General features: G+C 44.1%; 2 protein-coding genes across 8 annotated transcripts in view; one reads left to right on the top strand and one right to left on the bottom strand.

Annotated features, from left to right (window-relative positions):
- The window catches only part of LOC134350349 (E3 ubiquitin-protein ligase TRIM47-like), a 132,444-nt gene that overhangs the window by 60,714 nt on the left and 46,521 nt on the right, over window positions 1–25,209 (bottom strand). The window lies entirely within an intron of this gene.
- LOC134350347 (uncharacterized) lies at window positions 1,181–22,733 on the top strand. The gene is made up of 2 exons (XM_063055417.1): window positions 1,181–1,230; window positions 15,372–22,733. The coding sequence occupies exon 2, from the start codon at window positions 15,390–15,392 to the stop codon at window positions 17,316–17,318; it is 1,929 nt and encodes a 642-aa protein (XP_062911487.1). The 5' UTR covers window positions 1,181–1,230; window positions 15,372–15,389; the 3' UTR covers window positions 17,319–22,733.

The raw sequence follows: 25,209 nt of genomic DNA, 5'->3' as shown, positions 1-25,209 counted from the left end.
GCGCTGTCTGTAGCACACCGCTACAGAGGTACCTAAATTGGCCACTGACTGAATGTGCAGCATTCCAGGTTTGACCTCAGCAACAGCCCAACAACTGCTGAAGAACCTCCATAATCCTGAACTCCAACCTTTGCACAATCAAGACCAACTTCTTGTTTGTTTTTCTAAATTATTGAACCTGCCAGCCAAGTTCTTGTTATTCAATGTTGTGTAAGAATAAAACATGAAAACTGCCGGTGGGGGGTGCCGGTGAATGCATTTTATCGGTACTGCTGCCAATGAGGTAGAGGGTGACAACATTTTGTGCGCAGTTTAAATTCTTTTGCGCGCTTGTAGCAAAAGATGTGTATGCGCTAATTCATTGGTATATTTAAAGTGGAGGTTGAGAGGTTCTTAATTAGCCAGTGCATTAAAAGTTTCCGGGAGACGGCAGGGAAATGGGGCTGGGAGGGAATGGCTGAATTCGGCTCCCATGTCGTATGGAATGTATTCAGGATGAATGTAAGAGATGCGCCGTTTCTTCTTTTGTATTTTAACATGAATAAAGATTAGTTTTTAAAACAAAAAGAGGGTGAGCGTACCAGGTATCTGTTGTAACTGTAAATAGTTTATGAAGACCTAATTTATTGCGTAGTGTTTGTGACTAAACTTTTGTGGGGGGCAAATCAGAATGGGAGAAATCTCCAGCCGATACCCCTCACCCCTCCCCCCGGAAACAGTCACTCTTTATATTCACGGCCGCAAGATCACCACGCCTACGCTCCTCTTGGCTGGAGAGCGCTCGCATCTCTCAGGGTAAGTGTGGAACTGCTCGGAGCCGGCGCAGCGGATGGGGCTGTGAAAGAGGAAGGGGTGAGATACGGTGCAGTCAGGGTTATTGGACATCAGCTTGGGCACCTCCAGCCATCAGTAAGTGATGTGAGATTTAATTTCTCACATGAACGGAGCCACACGGTGGCGTAGCGGCTGAAGTAATGCTGTACGATAATCGTAAAATCGGGGTTTCATGTTCTCCCGTGACTGTGTCGTGGCCACATTTTAACCTACTGTAAGATCCCTTTAAAAGAGCTCCAGTTTCTCCCCACTTGCCAATGTACACGATACAATTAGTCAATTCTGAGTGGGTACTGTATGTTTTAATGTACTTGTGTCTAATCGCTTTATCTTTCATTCATTCAAGGCGGAGGTCAGTTAATTGAAGTAATCGGAGGAATTGCATACGGACCACAGGTAAGTGATTAGCAGGACAGGATCGAGGGGCCGAATGGTCCATTGCTGTTGTATTTTTGTGTGATCTGAGTTTGGAAAGGGTGCGGGACATGCCCAGAGATTAACTGTTCAATTCAGTTTATCAGAAGTTGCACAGAAGTATCATAAAATTCCCAAAAAAAAACAGTGAATTGCAGGAATTCCTGCACAATTTCAGCTGGCAGCAGGCCAAAGAGACACAGTAGAAAACTGATTGGTGAAAAATTATTGGTTAATTCGTTAATTGGCAGCAGTCAGTAAATAGACGTTGGAGACCGGAGAAAGGCGGGTCCCCAAGAGACCGAGTCTGCCTTGGTGGTTCAGAGAGGAAGGTGGGTTGGGGGGAGAAGGAGAAGGAGCAGGAGCAGGTTTGATAGGGAACTTATTGGTTAGGAGAACCAACAGCAGATTCCGTGGATGTGAAGGAAACGGTTAAAGATCAACTTTATTCACCATATACAGTTCATGTAAAATGTATGAGGAATTTGTTGTGGTGCGATGGCGCCACATGAAATAAAAAGCAACATTCAATAATAAATAATTATAGAACAAGAAGTTCAAAGCACAGCAATGGAACAAAATATGCATAATTTCATGAATATCAGTATGTAAACAACATTATTAAAAAGGGTTTCAAAGTGCAGTGTTAGGTTAATAGATAAAGAGGACGGGGGAATAACTAGAATGGTTGATCAGATTACCAGCCTGGTTGGGCAGAAAAACTTTTAAAATGGCCTGGGGTACGGCTTTGGTGGGTAGGATCAAGGAAAATCCCAAGGCATTTTCATGATTCAAGATAGTTTAATGGCATTTCCTGTATATAAGAGTAAAGGAAGTGGAATTATTATTATTCTAGATCTCATGCAGCAGAAAAGTAAAACATGGAAGATAAAGAACACATAATATTCAAGATTCAAAAAACTTTATTGTCATTCTAACCATACAGCAGCTCTGCAGGGCAGAATGAGACAGTGTTTCTCAGGAGCAGTGCAATCATAACATAACAAACGCAACACTAAATAATAAACATAACAATAAATAGTAAAACACAACAGCCACGTGTCAGTTAAAATCAAGTTATAAGTGTCCAGTGCAAGTTAAAAGTGTTCAAAGCAGAGTCAGGTAGAGCAGCTATTTAGCAGTCTGACTGCCTGTGGGAGGAAGCTGTTTAGTAGCCTTGTGGTTTTAGTTTTGATGCTCCTGTAACGTTTGCCTGATGGCAGAGGAACAATCAGTTCATGGAGAGGGTGTGAGGGGTCTTTAATGACGTACCGTGTCTTCTGGAGGCATCGACTCTGAAAGAGGTTGTGGACAGAAGGTAGGGAGACCCCAATAACCTTCTCTGCTCCCCTAACCACCCTCTGCAAGGCTTTTTTGTCGACAGTAAATATAAGTACATAAATAGCATATAAATTGACTGTCATAAAATAATGCTATGCTGTACATAAAGAGACAGACAAGAAATAATAAAGTAGTGATAGAGTTAGTTGATCAGCCTTATGGCTTGGGGAAAGTAACTGTGTTGGAGTCTGGTGGTCCTGGTGTGGATGCTACATAGCCTCCTCTCCGATGGGAGTGGGACAAACAATCCATGAGAAGGGTGAACAGTGATCCACCACGATGTTACTAGACCTTTTCCAGCACCTTTCTGTATCTATGTTCTTGATGGGGGGTATGGGGGGGGGGAACGGTTGGTAGGCTGGTACCAGTGATGTTTTGGGGTGTTTTGACTACCAGCTGTAGAGGCTTCCTCTCCATTGCAGTGTAGTTTCTGTTCCAAGCAATGATACAGCTTGTCAGAATGCTTCCTAGTCCACATCTGCAGAATGATGTGAGTATGGATGTGCCAAGTCCTGCTCACATCAACCTCCTCAGAAAGTAGAGACACTGATGAGCTTTCTTGACTGTGTAGGATGTGTTCTGAGACCATGAGAGGTTGTCTGTGATGTGCACTCCGGGAGTTTGAAACTGTTTTCAATTTCCATTGCTGTGCTGGCAATGTAAAGAGGGGTGTGAGTGCTGCCAGTTCTCCTGAGGTTGGTAACCATCTCCTTTGTCTTGTTGACATGAAGCAGGAGGTTATTTGCCTGGCACCAGGACTCCAGTTCTTCCACTCCTCTCTGTAATCCGTCTCATCACTGTTGGTGATGAGCCCCATCTCTGTCATGCCATCGGTGAGCTTGACGATGTGATAGCTCGGGTGTTTGGTGACACAGTCGTGTGTGAGCAGAGTGTACAGCAGTGGGCTCAGCTCACAGCCCTGGGGGCTCCTGTGCTGAGGATGATGGGGAGGGAGGTGTGGTCACGCATCCTGACTATCTGGGGTCTGTTTGTTGTGAAGTTCAACACCCAGTTGCACAGTGTTGTGTTTACAATAAGGAGTAGGAGGATTCGAGTGAGTGTAGATGCTGCCTGACCTGCTGAGATCCTCCAGCAATTTGCGAGGGTTGCTCTTTGTGTCACCATGGTTCGGATCTGGCCCAAGTGTTGAGTGAGAGAAGCAGATCATAGAAACATAGAAAATAGGTGCAGGAGTAGGCCATTCGGCCCTTCGAGCCTGCACCGCCATTTATTATGATCATGGCTGATCATCCAACTCAGAACCCTGCCCCAACCTTCCCTCCATACCCCCTGATCCCCGTAGCCACAAGGGCCATATCTAACTCCCTCTTAAATATAGCCAGTGAACTGGCCTCAACTGTTTCCTGTGGCAGAGAATTCCACAGATTCACCACTCTCTGTGTGAAGAAGTTTTTCCTAATCTCAGTCCTAAAAGGCTTTGCCTTTATCCTCAAACTGTGACCCCTCGTTCTGGACTTCCCCAACATCGGGAATAATCTTCCTGCATCTAGCCTGTCCAATCCCTTTAGGATTTTATACGTTTCAATCAGATCCCCCCTCAATCTTCTAAATTCCAATGAGTACAAGCCCAGTTCATCCAGTCTTTCTTCATATGAAAGTCCTGCCATCCCAGGAATCAATCTGGTGAACCTTCTTTGTACTCCCTCTATGGCAAGGATGTCTTTCCTCAGATTAGGGGACCAAAACTGCACACAATACTCCAGGTGTGGTCTCACCAAGACCTTGTACAACTGCAGTAGTACCTCCCTGCTCCTGTACTCGAATCCTCTTGCTATGAATGCCAGCATACCATTCGTCTTTTTCACCGCCTGCTGTACCTGCATGCCCACTTTCAATGACTGGTGTATAATGACACCCAGGTCTCGTTGCACCTCCCCTTTTCCTAATCGGCCACCATTCAGATAATAATCTGTTTTCCTATTTTTGCCACCAAAGTGGATAACTTCACATTTATCCAAAGTGGAGTGCAGTCTGGGAGGGAACGGTTCGATTGATCGAAAGTGCCCCAGGGTATCAGACCATTCACCCATCGAGTCTGCTCCATCATCTGATCACATCTAATTCACTATCCCTCTTAACCCCATTCTCCTGCCTTTTCTCTGTAACCTTTGACGTCCTGACAAATCAAGAAACTATCAACCTCTGCTTAAGTATAATCAGTGAATTGGCCTCCACAGATGTCTGTGGCAATGAATTCTACAGATTCACCACACACTGGCTAAGGAAATTCCTGCTCATCTCTTTTCTAAATGGAGTCCCTCTAGTCTGAGACTGTACCCCCAGGATCTATACTTCCCCACTACAGGAAACATCCTCTCCACATATACTTTATCTAGACCTTTCAATATTCAAAAGGTTTCAATGAGACCCTCCGCTCATTCTTCTCAACTCCAATGAGTGCAGGTCCAGAGCCATCAAATGCTTTTTATACATCAGCACTTTCATTCCCAGAATAACTCTCATGTACCTCCGCTGTCCTGTTCTGTAGCTTCAAAACATTAAACTAATTCAAAGGAAGACACAGGAATCTGAAATGTGGGTCTAGATTCGAGTATTACTTTAAGCGAGGCACTCATGTATCATGTGGTTGCGTGATGACGTATGACGTATTCATTTCATGTATTTTACATATCATCTGTAATGAATTATTTAAATGAACAAGAATGCTTAATCAATTAATACATATACAAGGTTACTTAAATATTAAATACACAACACTCCTCCCTGCATGGCTGCAAAATCCAACTGAACAGAGAATGCATCTCAACTAGATACACACTCTATATAATACAACTACCATACAGACAGTGTTGGCACGTGGCCAAGTGGTTAAGGCATCAGTCTAGAGATCTGAAAGTCATTAGTTCGAGCCTTAGCTCAGGCAGTGTGTTGTGTCCTTGAGCAAGGCACTTAACCACACATTGCTCTGCGACAACACCGGTGCCAAGCTGTATCGGCCCTAGTGCCCTTCCCTTGAACAACATCGGTGGCGTGGAGAGGGGAGACTTGCAGCATGGGCACCTGCCAGTCTTCCATACAACCTTGCCCAGGCCAGCGCCCTGGAAACCTTTCAAGGTGCAAATCCATGGTCTCACGAGAGTAATGGATGCCTGTACCATACAGATATCCACAACATAGCACATTTTAAATTGTCCTATTCAGATTTAATTGCTCTGGATGATTTTTCACTCCTGTGGAATACTATCTTTCCTGACAAGGAGAATCACTCTGCCTGGCAGGTGAGTATTGTGGCTGTGAAACAAGCTCAGGTTCTGCTGCCTACTCTGTGGTGGCTGTAGGAGTTGTTGGAGATCGTTGGCAGAAGCTCCCTTTCTTCTTCTTCCTTTTTCTTCTAGTTTCTGCATCTTGACCTTGGGAAGGCGCATTTAGTTCACTGAAGTATTCTTGTATTAATCCTTCTATTGTTCCCTATTCAGTTGATTTATTTTGTCTGTCCAACATGCTCTTTGTATGTGTCCCACTTTGTTGCATTTTCTGAAAGTTTCGCCCTGATATCTGCTTTGGTCTGGAGTATGTGAGCCCCTGCTACAATGGTAACTCATTTTGTTTGGCCAGGGCAGTTTCTGTTTAGATGTTGCAATTTTGTTCATGCTCTCTTTTATTCCCCACTGCAACTCAATTTGTCTCTGCTTGTGGTTTCCATTGAAACAGAGATTTCAACTGCTCTTCTAAATGTAAGTTGTGCTTCATTTAGGAGTCATTTTTGAATGTTTTATTGTAAGATTCCACAAACTAAGCAATCTCTTAATTGCATCATTAAGCCCATAACTGGGCTGACAATGCTCGGGCAATCTCTTCAATTCAGCCACATTAGCTGAAATGTATTTCCCTTACGTTGGTTTCTACTTCTGAAACCCGAAGTGTTTGGCAATCAACCATGGCTTTGGTTCTAATTGTTCCTGCATCACTTCTACAATATTTGCAATATTTGCAGTATCTGCTGCTTTGGTTGGAGCAGTCAAACTTCAAAGCAAACTATATGCCTGGAAACCCAATGTACTTAGCAAAAATGGTTCTTGTTTCTTCTTGGTTACTTAATTTACTACAAAATATTGTTGAATTTGTTCAGTATGTGATATTCAGTAATCTGTTGTGTAATCAAACATGCCAATCTTTCTGATGTAGCCAGCCAAAAACAGTTCTGTTTTTGTTACGATTATTATCACCTGGTACTGACATTTTTTTTAAAACTCAATCATGTCTTTCCTTCTGAAGAACATATGCTGCATTGCTATTTGTTAACTCGACAGTCTGCACATGCTGGGCTGTGTATTTTACTCTATGTTCCTTGCTGCATTTTTTTTAGTTCGAATGTCTCGGTGCGCATCAACAGGTCCTGTAGTCATGCAAAGTTCCTTTTAAAAATACTTTGTCACCATTGTTATGTTTTGTAACTTTCGAACATTAAACTAATTCAAACGAAGACCTGCATGTCCAAAATGTGGGTCTAACTTCAAGTTTTAATTTAAACAAGGTTCTCACGTATCATGATGTAGGCAATTCACGTATTTATACGTATAACCCATGGTAAATTAATTCAATAAACAAGGCAGCTCGATCAACATATATATTGTGGCGAGCATTTGGTCCATAATGACAGACGAGGAAGCTCTTTAACTCAACAACAGTTTTATTGTGATAAACACAAAACAGACTGGGCACCATGACCTGGAGAGTGAACCCAACCAGTCTCACACCGACAGGGAAGGTGACCATCATGCACCCCGGTTACAGTCAGGGTGACCCACAAATACACAAGCAAATAACTGTGTAACCCAAGATAAAATGTAACAATAAATGAACTGGAACTTCCCACCATAATCCCACGAAAACATTTTAACACAAGAACAATAAACAATACTGGCCATTGGAAATTATATATATAATATTGATTGAGCAGTCTTGTTTATTGAAATAATACATACAGTGCTCCAAGTGTGGTCTGACCAAAACCTCAAAGATTCAGCATTCCATCATTGCTTTCACATTCTAGTCTTCTAAATGAAATGATATTAAATCATTAGAAAGAGGTGATATAGGATCAGAAGGTGCAGAATCTTTATGGGTTGAGCGAAGAAATAGCAGGGGTAAAAGGATCTTGATGGCAGTTATTTATAGGCCTCCAAACAGCTGCAGTGATGTGGACTACAAATTACAACAGGAAATAGAAAAGGCTTGTCAGAAGGGAAGTGTTATGATAATTGTGGGGGATTTTAACATGCGAGTGGATTGGGAAAATCAGGTCGGCTCGGGATCTCAAAAGGGAGAGTTTGTAGAATGTCTCCGAGATGGCTTTTCAGAACAGCTTGTTGTTGAGCCCACTAGGGGATTGGCTGTACTGGGTTGGGTATTGTGTAATGAACCGGAGGTGATTAGAGAGGTTGAGGTGAAGGAACCCTTAGGAGGCGGTGATCATAACATGATTGAGTTCACTGTGAAATTTGAAAAAGAGAAGCCGAAATCTGATAGAAAATAGGCTCGGCCCTTCGAGCCTGCACCGCCATTTATTATGATCATGGCTGATCATCCAACTCAGAACCCTGCACCAGCCTTCCCTCCATACCCCCTGATCCCCGTAGCCACAAGGGCCATATCTAACTCCCTCTTAAATATAGCCAATGAACTGGCCTCAACTGTTTCCTGTGGCAGAGAATTCCACAGATTCACCACTCTCTGTGTGAAGAAGTTTTTCCTAATCTCAGTCCTAAAAGGCTTCGCCTTTATCCTCAAACTGTGACCCCTCGTTCTGGACTTCCCCAACATAGGGAACAATCTTCCTGCATCTAGCCTGTCCAATCCCTTTAGGATTTTATACGTTTCAATCAGATCCCCCCTCAATTTTCTAAATTCCAACGAGTACAAGCCCAGTTCATCCAGTCTTTCTTCATATGAAAGTCCTGCCATCCCAGGAATCAATCTGGTGAACCTTCTTTGTACTCCCTCCATGGCAAGGATGTCTTTCCTCAGATTAGGGGACCAAAACTGCACACAATACTCCAGGTGTGGTCTCACCAAGGCCTTGTACAACTGCAGTAGTACCTCCCTGCTCCTGTACTCGAATCCTCTTGCTATGAATGCCAGCATACCATTCACCTTTTTCACCGCCTGCTGTACCTGCATGCCCACTTTCAATGACTGGTGTATAATGACACCCAGGTCTCGTTGCACCTCCCCTTTTCCTAATCGGCCACCATTCAGATAATAATCTGTTTTCCTATTTTTGCCACTAAAGTGGATAACTTCACATTTATCCACATTAAATTGCATCTGCCAGGAATTTGCCCACTCACCCAACCTATCCAAGTCACCCTGCATCCTCTTAGCATCCTCCTCACAGCTAACACTGCCGCCCAGCTTCGTGTCATCCGCAAACTTGGAGATGCTGCATTTAATTCCCTCATCCAAGTTATTAATATATATTGTAAACAACTGGGGTCCCAGCACTGAGCCTTGCGGTATCCCACTAGTCACTGCCTGCCATTCTGAAAAGGTCCCGTTTATTCCCAGTCTTTGCTTCCTGTCTGCTAACCAATTCTCTATCCACATCAATACCTTACCCCCAATACTGTGTGCTTTAAGTTTGCATACTAATCTCCTGTGTGGGACCTTGTCAAAAGCCTTTTGAAAATCCAAATATACCACATCCACTGGTTCTCCCCTATCCACTCTACTAGTTACATCCTCAAAAAATTCTATGAGATTCGTCAGACATGATTTTCCTTTCACAAATCCATGCTGACTTTGTCCGTTGATTGTCCGCTTTCCAAATGTGCTGTTATCACATCTTTGATAACTGACTCCAGCAGTTTCCCCACCACTGACGTTAGGCTAATTCCCCGGTTTCTCTTTCCCTCCTTTTTTTAAAAAGTGCCGGTATTTCAGTGGAGTAAAGGAAATTACAATGGCATGAGAGAGGAACTGGCCAAAGTTGACTGGAAAGGGACACTGGCGGAAAAGACAGCAGAGCAGCAGTGGCTGGAGTTTATGCGAGAAGTGAGGAAGGTGCAAGACAGGTATATTCCAAAAAAGAAGAAATTTTCGAGTGGAAAGAGGATGCAACCGTGGTTGACAAGAGAAGTCAAAGCCAAAGTTAAAGCAAAAGAGAGGGCATACAAGGAAGCAAAAATTAGTGGGAAGACAGTGGATTGGGAAGTTTTTAAAACCTTACAAAAGGAAACCAAGAAGGTCATTAAGAGAGAAAAGATTAACTACGAAAGGAAACTAGCAAATAATATCAAAGAGGATACTAAAAGCTTTTTCAAGTATATAAAGAGTAAAAGACAGGTGAGAGTAGATATAGGACCGATAGAAAATGATGCTGGAGAAATTGTGATGGGAGATAAGGAGATGGCAGAGGAACTGAACGAGTATTTTGCATCAGTCTTCACTGAGGAAGACATCAGCAGTATGCCGGACACTCAAGGGTGGCAGGGAAGAGAAGTGTGCGCAGTCACAATTACGACAGAGAAAGTACTCAGGAAGCTGAATAGTCTAAAGGTAGATAAATCTCCCGGACCAGATGGAATGCACCCTCGTGTTCTGAAGGAAGTAGCTGTGGAGATTGCGGAGGTATCAGCGATGTTCTTTCATAAGTTGATAGATTCTGGCATGGTTCCGGAGGACTGGAAGATTGCAAATGTCACTCCGCTATTTAAGAAGGGGGCAAGGAAGCGAAAAGGAAATTATAGACATGTTAGCTTGACATCGGTGGTTGGGAAGTTGTTGGAGTTGATTGTCAAGGATGAGGTTAGGGAGTACCTGGAGGCATATGATAAGATAGACAGAACTCAGCATGGATTCCTTAAAGGAAAATCCTGCCTGACAAACCTATTACAATTTTTTGATGAAATTACAAGTAGGCTAGACAAGGGAGATGCAGTGGATGTTGTATATTTGGATTTTCAGAAGGCCTTTGACAAGGTGCCACACATGAGGCTACTTAACAAGGTAAGAGCCCATGGAATTATGGGAAAGTTACATACGTGGATAGAGCGTTGGCTGATTGGCAGGAAACAGAGGGTGGGAATAAAGGGATCCTATTCTGGTTGGCTGCCGGTTACCGGTGGTGTCCACAGGGGTCCGTGTTGGGGCCGCTTCTTTTTACATTGTACATCAACGATTTGGATTATGGAATAGATGGCTTTGTGGCTAAGTTTTCTGACGATACGAAGATAGGTGGAGGGGCTGGTAGTGCTGAGGAAACGGACAGTCTGCAGAGAGACTTCAATAAATTGGAAGAATGGGCGGAGAAGTGGCAAATGAAGTACAATGTTGGAAAGTGTATGGTTATGCACTTTGGCAGAAGAAATAAACGGGCAGACTATTATTTAAATAGGGAAAGAATTCAAAGTTCTGAGATGCAACGGGACTTGGGAGTCCTCGTACAGGATACTCTTAAAGTTAACCTCCAGGTTGAGTCAGTAGTGAAGAAGGCGAATGCAATGTTGGCATTCATTTCTAGAGGAATAGAGTATAGGAGCAGGGATGTGATGTTGGGGCTCTATAAGGCACTGGTGAGACCTCACTTGGAGTACTGTGGGCAGTTTTGGTCTCCTTATTTAAGAAAGGATGTGCTGACGTTGGAGAGGGTACAGAGAAGATTCACTAGAATGATTCCGGGAATGAGAGGGTTAACATATGAGGAATGTTTGTCCGCTCTCGGACTGTATTCCTTGGAGTCTAGAAGAATGAGGGGAGACCTCATAGAAACATTTCAAATATTGAAAGGCATGGACAGAGTGGATGTGGCAAAGTTGTTTCCCATGATGGGGGAGTCTGGTACGAGAGGGCATGACTTCAGGATTGAAGAGCGCGCATTCAGAACAGAAATGCGAAGAAATTTTTTTAGTCAGAGGGTGGTGAATCTATGGAATTTGTTGCCATGGGCGGCAGTGGAGGCCAAGTCATTGGGTGTATTTAAGGCAGAGATTGATAGGTATCTGAGTAGCCAGGGCATCAAAGGTTATGGTGAGAAGGCGGGGGAGTGGGACTAAATGGGAGAATGGATCAGCTCATGATAAAATGGCGGAGCAGACTCGATGGGCCGAATGGCCGACTTCTGCTCCTTTGTCTTATGGTCTTCTCAAATTGAATGCTAACATTGCGTTTCCCTTCCTTACCACTGAATTAATCTGCAAGTTAACCTTTAAGGATTCCTGCACAAGGACTCCCATGTCCCTTTGCACCTCTGAGTTTTAAATTTTCTCCCTGTTTAGAAAATAGTTTATGCCTTTATTCCCTCTACAAAGTGCACGAGGATCACTTCCCTAGACGATATTCCATCCGGCACTTCTTTGTCCATCCTACTATCTGTGTCAGTCCTTCTCCAGACTTCCTACTTCCATAACATTAACTGCCCCTCCATCTATGTTTGTATCATCTACAGACTGGGCCACAAAGCCACTAATTCCAGCAAAACAAAACAGGAAGTCCAGGATCCAGCTACACAAGGTGGGAGGAAGGCAGAGGTCTCTGGGCTTCTTGTTGAGCCTGGAGGGAATTAAGGTGTTGAATGCTGAACTGCTGTCCAAGAACAGCTTTTTAAAAGTATATAAAGGGTAAAAGAGAGTCGAGGGTAGATGTAGGACCAATACAAAATGACACTGGAAATATTGTAATGAGAGATGCAGAGATGGCAGAGGAACTGAATATGTACTTTGGATCAGTCTTCACAGTGGAAGACGTCTGCAGTATACCAGACATTTAAGAGAGTTAGGGAAGTGAAGTATGTGCAGTGAAAATTACGAATGAGGTGGTGCTCAGGAAGCTTAATGGTCTGAGGGTGGATAAATCTCCTGGACAGATGGAATGCACCCTCGGGTTCTGAAGGAAGTAGCTGGAGAGATTGCGGAGGCGTTAACGATGATTTTTCTAGAATCAATAGATTTTGGCATTGTACTGGATGACAGGAAAATTGCAAATGTTACTCCGCTATTTAAGAAGGGTGGGAGGCAGCAGAAAGGAAACTTTAGACCTGTTAGCCTGACATCAGTGGTTGGGAAGTTGTTGGAATTGATTGTCAGGGATGAGATTATGGAGTACCTGGAGGCACATGACAAGATAGGCCAAAGCTAGAACAGTTTCCTGAAAGGAAAATCCTGCCTGATAAGATACAGCAATTCTTTGAGGAAATTACAAGCAGAGTAGACAAATTAGATGCAGTAGACCTGGTGTACTTGGATTTTCAGAAGGCCTTTGACAAGGTGTCTTACTGTCATGGGGGGGGCAGGGTTTGCTGGGAGTGGACCCAAAGCATGGACACAGAGATAGTTTGCAATACTATGTAGCAGCAAACAGCCAGACCTACCTAGCAAAGGCATGGACACAGAGAAAGTTCCTTATCTTGACACAGCAAGGCTCCGGTCTCACTCCAGTGGTTGAACTTGACAAGATTGCAGGCAAGGCTCCAGAAGGAAGGGGAAGGGAAGGGAACAGTCCAGCCTCAGGGTAACAGCAAAGACACCCTCACTTACCCAACAGATGCAAGGACAGGAAGAGACAGATCCAACCACAGGGTAACAGCAAAGACAGCCTGACTTACCCCACAGAGGCAAGGACAGGATACTGACTAGACAAACCAGCAACCACACTCAAACCCAGGGCCACTTATGTTCCCAGCCCCAAGACAAGTGTCAGGTGCCTATGATTAAGCCCAACTGAAACAAGGGACAGCTGGAAGACTTGGAGTCCGGAGTCTACGGACCGGACCATGAACCGGAATGAGGACTTCACGGATCGGACCATGATACACACATGAGGCTGTTTAGCAAGATAAGAGCCCATGGAATTACAGGGAAGTTACTAGTTGGGTGGAGCATTGGCTGGTCAGCAGAAAACAGAGTGGGAATAAAGGGATCCTATTCTGGCTGGCTGCTGGTTACCAGTGGAGTTCCACAGGGGTCGGTGTTGGGATCACTGCTTTTTACAATGTACGTCAATGATTTGGACTACGGTATTAATAGCTTTGTGGCTAGATTTGCCGATGATACCAAGATAGGTGGAGGAGCAGGTAGTGTTGAGGAAACAGAGAGCCTGCAGAGAGACTTATATAGTTTAAGGGAATGGGCAAAGAAGTGGCAAAGGAAATACAATGTTGGAAAATGTATGGTCATGCACTTTGGTGGAAGAAATAAACGGGCAGAATATTATATAGATGGGGAGAGAATTCAAAATGCAGAAATGCAAAGAGACTTGGCAGTCCTTGTGCAGAATACCCTAAAGGTTAACCTCCAGGTTGAGTTGGTTGTGAAGGCGGTGAATGCAATATTGGCATTCATTTCTAGAGGTATAGAATATAAGAACTGGGATGTGATATTGAGGCTTTATAAGGTGCTCGTGAGACCACGCTTAGAGTATTGTGTGCAGTCTTGGACTCCTTATTTTAGAAAGGATATACTGACATTGATGCCTGCTGGTGGCATAGTGGCATCAGTGCTGGACTTCGGGGCAAGTGGTCCCGAGTTCAAATCCGGCCCACTCCCGTGCACGCTCTCCATCCATGCTGGGTTGAGTATCGAGCTAGCAAATCGACCTCGTAAAAAAAAAACATGCAGAGGGATGGGCTCTGCCAGGTTTCAAATGCCCAAGACATGCCGTACGATGATCGTACCAAAAAGATCAGTGCAAAGCTTGCCATGACGGCACCCCAATGACTCCACCAGGAGTAAAGGACACACACACACACACACACACACACACACACACACACACACACATACTGACATTGGAGAATGATCAGAGAAGATTCACAAGAATGTTTCCAGGGATGAAAGGGTTACCGAATGAGGAACGAATGGGCTGTGTTCCCTGGAGTTCAGAAGAATGACGGGGGGTTGCATAGAAACTTTCTGAATGTTAAAAGGCCTGAACAGATTAGTTATGGCAAAGTTATTTCCCATGGTAGGGGATTCTAGGACAAGAGGACACGACTTCAGGGTTGAAGGACGTCCTCTTTGAACTGAGATGTGGAGAAATTACTTTAGTCAGAAGGTGGTAAATCTGTGGAATTTGTTGCCATGAGCAGCTGTGGAGGCCAAGTCATTGGGTGTATTTAAGATAGGTTCTTGATTAACCAGGGCATCAAAGGGTATGGGGTGAAAACAGGGGAGTGGGAATGACTGGAAGAATTGGATCAGCCCATGGTTGAATGGCGGAGCAGACTCAATGGGCTGAATAGCCTACTTCTGCTCCTATATCTTATGGTCTTATGACAGCATTCTCACATAAGCATCCTTCTTCTCCAGATGTGTAAGGACGCTGTGTAGAGCTGTGGCTATTGTGTCATCTGTCAATTGGTTGTGTCAGTAGGCATATTGTAGGGGTCCAGTGTGGGTGGTAACAAGCTGCAGATGTCGTCCTTGACCAGCCTCTCAAAGCATTTGCTTATTATTGAGGTGAGTGGGACAGGACACCAGTTGTTCAGAAATGTTACCTTGGTCTTTTTAGGTATAGGGACAATGGTGGCTGTTTTGAAGCAGGAGGGCACCCTACACTGGGAGAGAGATTTCACATATCTCCTTTGCCACTGTACATAGTCCAACCCACAGACTGATCCACTGGGTAATTCAGTGAGATCCCCAGTCACCAGGACATCCCCACACTCTTCCAGTGGACATCAGGAGGATGTAGATTACTCCTGTCTGTGAGTCACTCTGTCATTTGGGGGGGGGGGGAGGTGTGAGAGATACCACATAACTGACCCCTGTAACACCCTGTGTTTACTACAACTACTTCCCTTGCAGGAGAAGAGGAGGATCACTATGGCGACTCAGAAAAGTATATCAGTTGCTCCCATGAAAACGGCCGAGGGGAACGCTGCCCAATCATCTGATATCAGTAATGACACTGCTTTGATGTTGCAGCCATACAGTAACTGGGAACAGTTCCTGATGCCTGGTCCAAGTTCTGTTCACATTTTAGGGCAGCTTATATTCCTTTCTGCAAGAGAGGACTTTGCAATTGACAAGATGGTGCCCAAGGATGGGTTTAAGTACATAAAGTATCCCAAATCATTCCGTGCCTCTTTAGTGCAAGTGAGCAACGAGGGCTGGGAGGCTTTTCAGGAAGCCCACAACAACATGGATCAAATCCGGCTTCTCGCTCTGAACGTCACCACTGACATGACGGAAGTTATGATGATCCTTGCACAGGATGATCCAATGATCATCGCAGATTTCCTCCAGATCCCTTTGGAAAGCATCCAATCCACTGCAGGTAAATGCTTGGAGCTGTCTAAAGCTGTGAAGGACAAGTTCACTGGGGTCATCGATCTCATCAGTGAACTATTGGAGGCCTGTACAGGCTCGAAAGGAGAGTATGAGGAACAAATAAAGGAAATAAAAAAGAAAAAAGAAATGGCTGAAATGCAGGAGAAAGCAGCAAGAGAGGCTAAAGCCATGATGGAAGAGCAACACCGAAAACTGGAATCACAACTGGAGCAGGCACAGAAAGATTACAAAGACAGTATGGATTCTATACCTGTTGGCTGGAATGCTGTGGCAATGACAGCAGTAGAATCATTTGTCAATGCACTTACATCATTCAGCCCTGCAGGAATTGCGAAGATTTTTTCCTCTCGAGGGAGCAGAAATGAACCCAGTTCTAAGGGCACTGGGAATAATATCATTTATGAAGATGTGCTCCCAGAGGTTTTTAAACAAATGCTTCATTCCTTCCAGACCCACGATGAGAAAATTGACTGGGAGAAACTGAACAGTAATAAAGGAACAGAAATATTAAGTGAGTGTAAGCAGAACTTGAAGAAATTTCAGGTGGCAGCAGGAAATGGCGGTGATTGCCCTGAGAAGGTTGCAGCCCCGAAAATCTTTGAAACAGGAATTGGAATATGTGAGGAGCTGGAAAACCTGCAGAAGTCTAAACCAGCTGATGAAAAGGCAATGGCTGATCTAGCTGTGAAGATCAAACGAGTGTTGCAGGATACAACGATGTCTGCCTCTGACAACAAGGCAAAGGCAAGGAAGACCCCACCTCGCATGTCTCGTTCCCAGTCAGGAGTCGGTGCCAGTGGTTTATCCACAGCCTCTCTCAATGCCAGGTTCAAAGCAGAACAGTTTGAAGCACAGCTACAAGCTGCACGGAAATTGAATGAGGAAAGCTTTGAGGATATGAAGAAGAAGAATGAAGAAATACAAGCGATCCTGGAAATTCTGAAGACCTGTGATGTTCAGGAAATAGATTTTAAAAATACTGTGGCGGTGCTAAGGATGGGATTGGACGCATTGGGCCGTGTGAAAGAACAATGGGTTAAAATGGTTCAGCTCTTCTCCATGCTGTCAAACCTGATCGGAGGCTCCCTGAACCCTCCACTTTACAAATTCTTACAGTACAGTAAACAGTCTTCCTCCAGCAATTCACAGATCCAGTTCGCCAAGAAACTGCTGCAAATGCCCATTTCTCAAGCCACCAAATGTGCAAGCATTGTCCACATGATCACTGAAACATACGTACAGGTCTCCTCTCAACATCTGATGGGTCAGGTCAGCAGTCTGGGGAAATTAATGGGCCTTGATCCAAATCCGGAAAGCATTAAATTTGAGCGTGATAAATTTGATGCAGAGTGTGATGAAGCACAAAAAGCCATTGAAAATCTTGCAAAGGCGAGCAAGGAGCGGTATGAAAAGCGTTTGCAGGCGAGAATAGACAGAATCCTCAACAGTGTAATAGACTAGCCACCCCTGCTACACCAGAAGAAATGAAAGAAATTAAAGAGACCATGTAAAGAGGCAGCTAAGCAGCAACTGAGAAAATATCGGAGGAAGTCTTGAATGATTTTCGTCCATACGACTGTCAGACCGTGAGTTCTAGGAACAGAATTAAACAATTTGGCCCACCGAGTTTACTCCATGATTTCATCACTGCTGATCCATCTCCCCTCTCAACTCCGATCTCCTGCCTTCTCCCCATATCCCTTCATGCCCTGTCTAATCAAGGATCTATCAATCTCTGCCTTAAATATACCCAATGACTTGGCCTCCGCAGCTGCCTGTGGCAATATATTTCGCAGATTCACCACTCACTGGCAAAAGAAATTCCTCCACATCTCCATTCTGAAAGGATGCTCGTCTATTCTGAGGCTGTGTCCTCTGGTCCCAGACTCCCCCACCATCGGAAACATCCTCTCCACAACCACTTTATTGACGCCTTTCAGCATTGGATATATTTCAATTAGGTCACCCCTCATTCTTCTGAAAATTCCAGTGAATAGAGGCACAGAATCATCAAACTCTCCTCATAAACGAGCTTTTCAATCCCAGAATCATTTTCATGAACCTCCTTGGAACACTGTCCAGTGTCACCACATTTCCCTTAGATAAGGGGATCAAATGTGCTCACAATGCACCAAGTGAGGTATAACCAGTGCGTTATACAGCCTCAACATTACATCCTTGCTTTTATATTCTAGTCCTCCTGAAATGAATGCTAACATCACATTTGTCTTCCACACCACAGACTCAACCTGAATATTATCCTTCAGGGAATCTTGGACGGGTCCTCCCAAGTCCCTTTGTACCTCAGATTTTAGAATTTTTCTCCATTTAGAAAACAGTCTATGCTTTTATTTCTTCTACCAAAGTGCATGACCATACACTTTCTGACATTGTAATTCATCTGCCACTTCTTTGCCCATTCTCCTAATCTGTCTCAGTCCTGCCATAGCCACTACTTCCTCAAAACTACCTGCCCTTCCACCTATCTTTGTATTGTCTGCAAATTTTGCAAAAAAGCCATCAATTCCATCATCCAAATCATTGACATATAAAGTGAAAGGATGCAGTCCCAGCACAGACGCCACTAGTCACCAGCAGCCAACTATGAAAGGCTCCATTTACTCCCACTCTTCATCTCTTGCCAATCAGCCATTGCTTTATCCATGATAGAATCTTCCCTGTAGTACCAAAGGCTCTTGATTGTTAATCAGCCTCATGTGTGGCACCCTGTCAAATACCACCTAAAAATCCAAATACACAAGCTATATAAATTCTTCTATCCTATTTATTTATAAGACCATAAGATATAGGAGAAGCATTACACAATTTGGCCCATTAAGTTTACTTTGCCATTCCAAATTCCCTCTCCGGCCCAATCTCCTGCCTTCTCCCAGTATCCCTTCATGACCTGACCAGTCAAGAATCTATCAACCTCTGCCTGAAATATACATGAAGGCTTGTCCTCGACAGTTGCCTGTGGCAAAGAATTCTACAGAAATTCCTCCTCATCTCCATTTTAAAAGGACGCTCCTCCATTCTGAAGATGTGTTGTTTACATCTTCTCCACATCCACTCTATCAAGGCCTTTCACCATTCGCTAAGTTTCGATGAGGTCAACCCTCATTCTACTGAATTCCAGCGAATACAGACACACAGCCATCAAACGCTTTTCATAATGACAAGGCATTCAATCTTGGAATCATTTTCCTGAACTTTCTTTGAACCCTCTCCAGTTTCAGCACATCCTTTCAAAGATAAGGGCCCCCAAACTGCTCACAATATTCCAAATGAGGTCTCACCAGTGTTTTATAAAGGCTTAACATTAAATTCTTTATATTCCAGTCCTCTTGAAATGAATGCTAACATTTCATTTGCCTTCCTCACTATAGACTTAAACTGAAAGTTGACCTTTAGGGACTCCTAAGTCCCTTTGTGCCTCAATTTTTTTGTATTTTCTCCCCATTTAGAAAACAGTCAACCCTTTCATTTCTTCAACCGAAGTGCATGACCACACACTTCCCGACACTGTATTCCATCTGCCACTTCTTTGCCTATTCCCTTAATCTAAGTCCTTCTGTAGCCTCTCTGCTTCAAAACTACCTGCCCCTCTGTCTTTCTTCATATCGTTTATAATTTTACAACAGAGCCGTCAATTTCAATATCCAAATTATTGACAAATAATGTAAAAGAAAATTGGTCCAACACAGGCACCTGTGGAACACCACTAGTAACCCCAACCGACCAGAAAATGATCCCTTTATTCTCACTCTTTGCCTCCTGCCACCCATGCTGGTATCTGTAATACCGTGGGCTCGTAGCTCGTTAAGCAGCCTCATGTGTGGCACCTTGTCAAAAGCCTTCTGAAAATCCTCTCTTCACTGATGTCTGAAAGAGCTAAAGCCTCAAGATCACTACTGTGTCCACTCTGACAATAGTCCCTGCGCTTGCCCCTGTCTTCCTCTAATTTGCTCTTGCTAATCAATCCCAAATGCTGACTGCTGCCTTTTATCCTCATGCAGTGGAGCTGATTGAAGTCCCATCCTCTCACAGCTTCTGATGTCTGATGTCCAGACTGACCGCTGGTCAATCACAAACAAGAGGAAATCTGCAGGTGCTGGAAATCCAAGCACCACACACTAAATGCTAAAGGAGCTCAACAGGCCAGGCGGGCAGCTGTGGAAAAGTGTGCAGTCAACGTTTTGAGCTGAGACCCTTCATCAGTACTGGGGGGGCGGGGGGAAGAGTGGAACAAGTACTACACCTGCCCCTACACCTCCTTCTGGCACTTCTTCCCCTCTTCTTTCTTGCATGGCCTGCTGTCCTCTCCTATCAGATTTCCCCTTCTTCAGACCTCTATCTCTTTCACCAATCACCTTCCTAGATTTTTACTTCATCCCTCCCCCCAGTTTCGCCTATCACTTTGTGGTTCTTTCTCCCCTCCCCACACTTTCCTACTCTGACTCCTCATCTTGTCTCCCAGTCCTGATGACTGGGAGACAAGTCTGAAACATTGACTGTACTCTTTTCCACAGATGGTGCCTGGCCTCCTGAGTTTGTCCAGCATTTTGTGTGTGTGGCCACTGGTCAAAGCTCTTTGTATTTTAAGAATTCAGACAATTGTCAGGCAAGATTTTCCCTTGAGAAAGCCATACTGACTATGGCCTATTTTATCATGTGCATCCAGGTACCCCAAAGTCACATCCTCAACAATCGACTCCAATATCTTTCCAAATACTGAGGTCGCAATAAGTGGCCTATACGCTCCTTTCTTCTGTCTCTCTCACTTCTTGAAGAGTGGAATGACATTTGCAATTTTTCATTCTTCCAGAACCATGACGAATCAACTGATTCTTGAAAGATCATTACTAATGCTTCTGCCACCTCCTTCAGAACCCTGAGTTGTCTACCATCTGTTCCAGGTGACTTAACTACCCTTAGACATTTCTGTTTCCAAGAACCTTCTCGCTAGTTACGGCAATGCCACACACTTCTGTCCCCTGACATTATCAAACGTCCAGCATACTGCTCAGGTATTCCACGGTGAAGACTGATGCAAAATACTTATTCAGTTCATCTGCCATTTCCTTGTCCCCCATTACTACCGCACCAACATCATTTTCCAGTGGTCCGATATTTACTCTCGCCTCTCTTTTACACTTTGTATATCTGAAGAATCATTTGGGATCCTCTTTAATATTATTGGCTAGCTCACCTTTGTATTCCATCTTTTCCTTCTTTCTGTCTCTTTAGTTACCTACAGTTGGTTTTTAAAAACTTCCCAATCTCCCAACTTCCCAGTAATGTTTGCTCTATTATATGCTCTCATTTTGTCTTTTATGTTGGCTTTGACTTTTCTTGGCAGCCACGGTTGCATCACCCTGCCTTTAGAATACTTCGTCCTCATTGCAATGTATGTATATATCCTGCGTCTTCTGAATTACTTCCAGAAATTCTGGCCATTGCTGCTTTGAATCATCCCTGCCAGTGTGCTTTTCCAATCAATTTTGGCCAGCTCCTCTCTCATGCCTCTGTAAATCCATTTACTCCACTATAATACTGATACATCTGACTTCAGCTTCTCTTTCTGTAATTGAGGGTGAAATCTATCATATTGTGTTCATTGCCGTTAAAGGTTCCTTCACTTAAGCTCTCCAATCAATTGTTCATTGAAGAACACCCAATCTAGAATAGATGATCCCCTTGTGGGCTCAACCACAAACAGCTCTACCAAGCCACTCTACAAATCCCCTTCCTGGGATCCAGCACTAACCTGATTTTCCCAATCAACCTGCATATCATAACTGTCGTAACATTGCCCATATATTTTATGTGTCCATTTTAATCTGTAGAACACCTCTTTACTACTGTTTGGGGTCTGAATATTACTTCTATGAGGGTCTTTTTACCTTTGCAGTTTATTACCTCTACCCACAGTGAGTCCACAACTTCTGGTCCTATGCCACTGCTTTCTAATGATTTGATTTTATTTTTGTACCTACAGAGTCACCCCACCCCTTCTGTCTACCTGTCTATCCTTTGCTACAATGTACTGTATATCCTTGTATAGCAACATGTTCCAATAACTTGTCCCTCCATCCAAATGAACTCTCGATTCCCTCTCCACCATGCCATGATTTTGTCAAACACCTCTGAGGCTTTTGTCTCTGTTAGTTTGACCCCCTGCCCATTTCATGTACTCAGCTCTGGGGAGTAATGACCCACTAGATTGAAGTTTCATTCTGAGTCCACAGCAGCTTGTGAGGGAGTTTTCTAACATCAGCCCTAAAGTACATTTCTCCCTGAGATCATGTCTGTAATAGAATAGTACAGCACAGTACAGGCCCTTTGGCCCACAATGTTGTGCTGACCCTCAAACCCTGCCTCCCATATAAGCCCCCACCTTAGATTCCTCCATATACTCCTCCATATATTCCTCCATTAAGAGTAGTCTCTTAAACTTCACTAGTGTATCTGCCTCCACCACTGACTCAGGCAGTGCATTCCACGCACCAACCACTCTCTGAGTAAAAAACCTTCCTCTAATATCCCCCTTGAACTTCCCACCCCTTACCTTAAAGCCATGTCCTCTTGTATTGAGCAGTGGTGCCCTGGGAAAGAAGCACTGGCTATCCACTCTATCTATTCCTCTTATTATCTTGTACACCTCTATCATGTCTCCTCTCATCCTCCTTCTCTCCAAAGAGTAAAGCCCTAGCTCCCTTAATCTCTGATCATAATGCATACTTTCTAAACCAGGCAGCATCCTGGTAAATCTCCTCTGTACCCTTTCCAATGCTTCCACATCCTTCCTATAGTGAGGTGACCAGAACTGGACACAGTACTCCAAGTGTGGCCTAACCAGAGTTTTATAGAGCTGCATCATTACATCGTGACTCTTAAACTCTATCCCTCGACTTATGAAAGCTAACATCCCATAAGCTTTCTTAACTACCCTATCCACCTGTGAGGCAACTTTCAGGTATCTGTGGACATGTACCCCGAGATCCCTCTGCTCCTCCACACTACCAAGTATCCTGCCATTTACTTGGTACTCTGCCTTGGAGTTTGTCCTTCCAAAGTGTACCACCTCACACTTCTCTGGGTTGAACTCCATCTGCCACTTCTCAGCCCACTTCTGCATCCTATCAATGTCTCTCTGCAATCTTTGACAATCCTCTACACTATCTACAACACCACCAACCTTTGTGTCGTCTGCAAACTTGCCAACCCACCCTTCTACCCCCACATCCAGGTCGTTAATAAAAATCACGAAAAGTAGAGGTCCCAGAACAGATCTTGTGGGACACCACTAGTCACAATCCTCCAGTCTGAATGTACTCCCTCCACCACCACCCTCTGCCTTCTGCAGGAAAGCCAATTCTGAATCCACCTGGCCAAACTTCCCTGGATCTCATGCCTTCTAACTTTCTGAATAAGCCTACCGTGTGGAACCTTGTCAAATGCCTTACTAAAATCCATATAGATCACATCCACTGCACTACCCTCATCTATATGCCTGGTCACCTCCTCAAAGAACTCTATCAGGCTTGTTAGACACGATCTGCCCTTCACAAAGCCATGCTGGCTGTCCCTGATCAGACCATGATTCTCTAAATGCCTATAGATCCTATCTCTAAGAATCTTTTCCAACAGCTTTCCCACCACAGTGGTAAGGCTCACTGGTCTATAATTACCCAGACTATCCCTACTACCTTTTTTGAACCAGGGGACAACATTCGCCTCCCTCCAATCCTCCGGTACCATTCCTGTGGACAACGAGGACATAAAGATCCTAGCCAGAGGGTCAGCAATCTCTTCTCTCGCCTCGTGGAGCAGCCTGGGGAATATTCCGTCGGGCCCAGGGGACTTATCTGTCCTAATGTATTTTAACAACTCCAACACCTCCTCTCCCTTAATATCAACATGCTCCAGAACATCAACCTCACTCGTATTGTCCTCACCATCATCAAGTTCCCTCTCATTGGTGAATACCGATGAGACTGTGTATGACTGTGGAATATTTACCAAACCTGCTTCATCTGTTCTACCCTTCTGTTAATAGATCAAGTGGAATGGAAGTCAGACATCAAAACCATTCCCCAAATCCGGCTCTCCAAATACAGCAGCGAGGTCATGGACAGATTAAAGAGGAGGTCTTAATTGCTGTCTTGAGAGAATTCAGTGTGGACAAATCCCCAGAGCCTGTCAAGGTTTTCCCTTGGACACGTGGAAGGCAAGTGCAGAAATTGCAGGGATCCTTGCAGAGATATTTAAAACTTCCTTAGTGCCCGGTGAGGTACAGGATGATTGGAGGATAGTTAATGTTGTTCTGCTATTTAAGAATAATATTAAGAAAGGCCTTACAAAGTTGTTAGTTCAGAAAAGTGTTCAGAGAACTCTGAAAATTTTCTTCTCCAGGTAGCCATGAAACCACGAGAGAAGGAACGGTAGCACAATTATCAACCACCAAATCGCTTCTCCTAGTACAAAAGCGGAACAGGCACATTGACCCCCCCCCCCACCCGAAGTCCCCCTCTCCCATACAAAAAAAAACAAGAAAGATTGGGTAAAAATCAGAATACAAAAAAAAAACCATAAGACTGAAAAAAAAATCCACCATCCAAGTCCATTTCCAAAATGCAGAAAACCTAGGCAACATTCTCCCTCTCCCTAGCAGAGTGATCTCACCAGCGATAAAAGGACAGTCTCTCCTCTCCAGCAGCACAGTGATACCCAGCGATAAATAGGCAGGCAGCTGCTGTTTCAAGCTGCCTCGTCACTTTAATCGGTGAAATGGAGTTGACCATCGGCTCGCAGCCTTCTCACCACAAGGTTCTCGCACACTGCCTCTGCCTCCTGGAACCCTCTCAGAGACTGCAGAGCGCTGAAACATCCAAACAATCTCCAAACTGCAAATCACAGACTCCAACAATTCCAGAATCACACTCAGGATGAAAAAATATGGACATAAAAGAATTGAAAAAAATAAAAGACATAAAGGAAGTGAAATATACGGTTTTATGATCTAGCTAGAAGATGTCAACCAAAGGAGCATTGTATGCGGGTGCCATTTGACTGGAAGCTATTCTAAGAGACCTGATATATGTGATAGACAGTGATTGATTAGGGATAGTTAGCAGGGCTTTGTGTGTGATAGGTTGTGTCTAACCAATCTTGTCGGGGTTTTTGAGGATTTTACCAGGAAAGTTGATGAAGGCAAGGTAAGGACTGTTGTCTACATGGACTTCAACAAGGCATTTGACAAATTTTCTTATGGGAGGTTGGTCAAGACGGTTCAGATGCTTGGCATTCAAGATGAAGTAGTAAATTGGATTAGCCTTTGGCTGTGTGG

This window comes from Mobula hypostoma, chromosome 8 (assembly GCF_963921235.1).
Source record: "Mobula hypostoma chromosome 8, sMobHyp1.1, whole genome shotgun sequence".
NCBI classification, from domain to species: Eukaryota; Metazoa; Chordata; class Chondrichthyes; order Myliobatiformes; family Myliobatidae; genus Mobula; species Mobula hypostoma.
This window is presented reverse-complemented; position numbering and strand designations above follow the sequence as displayed.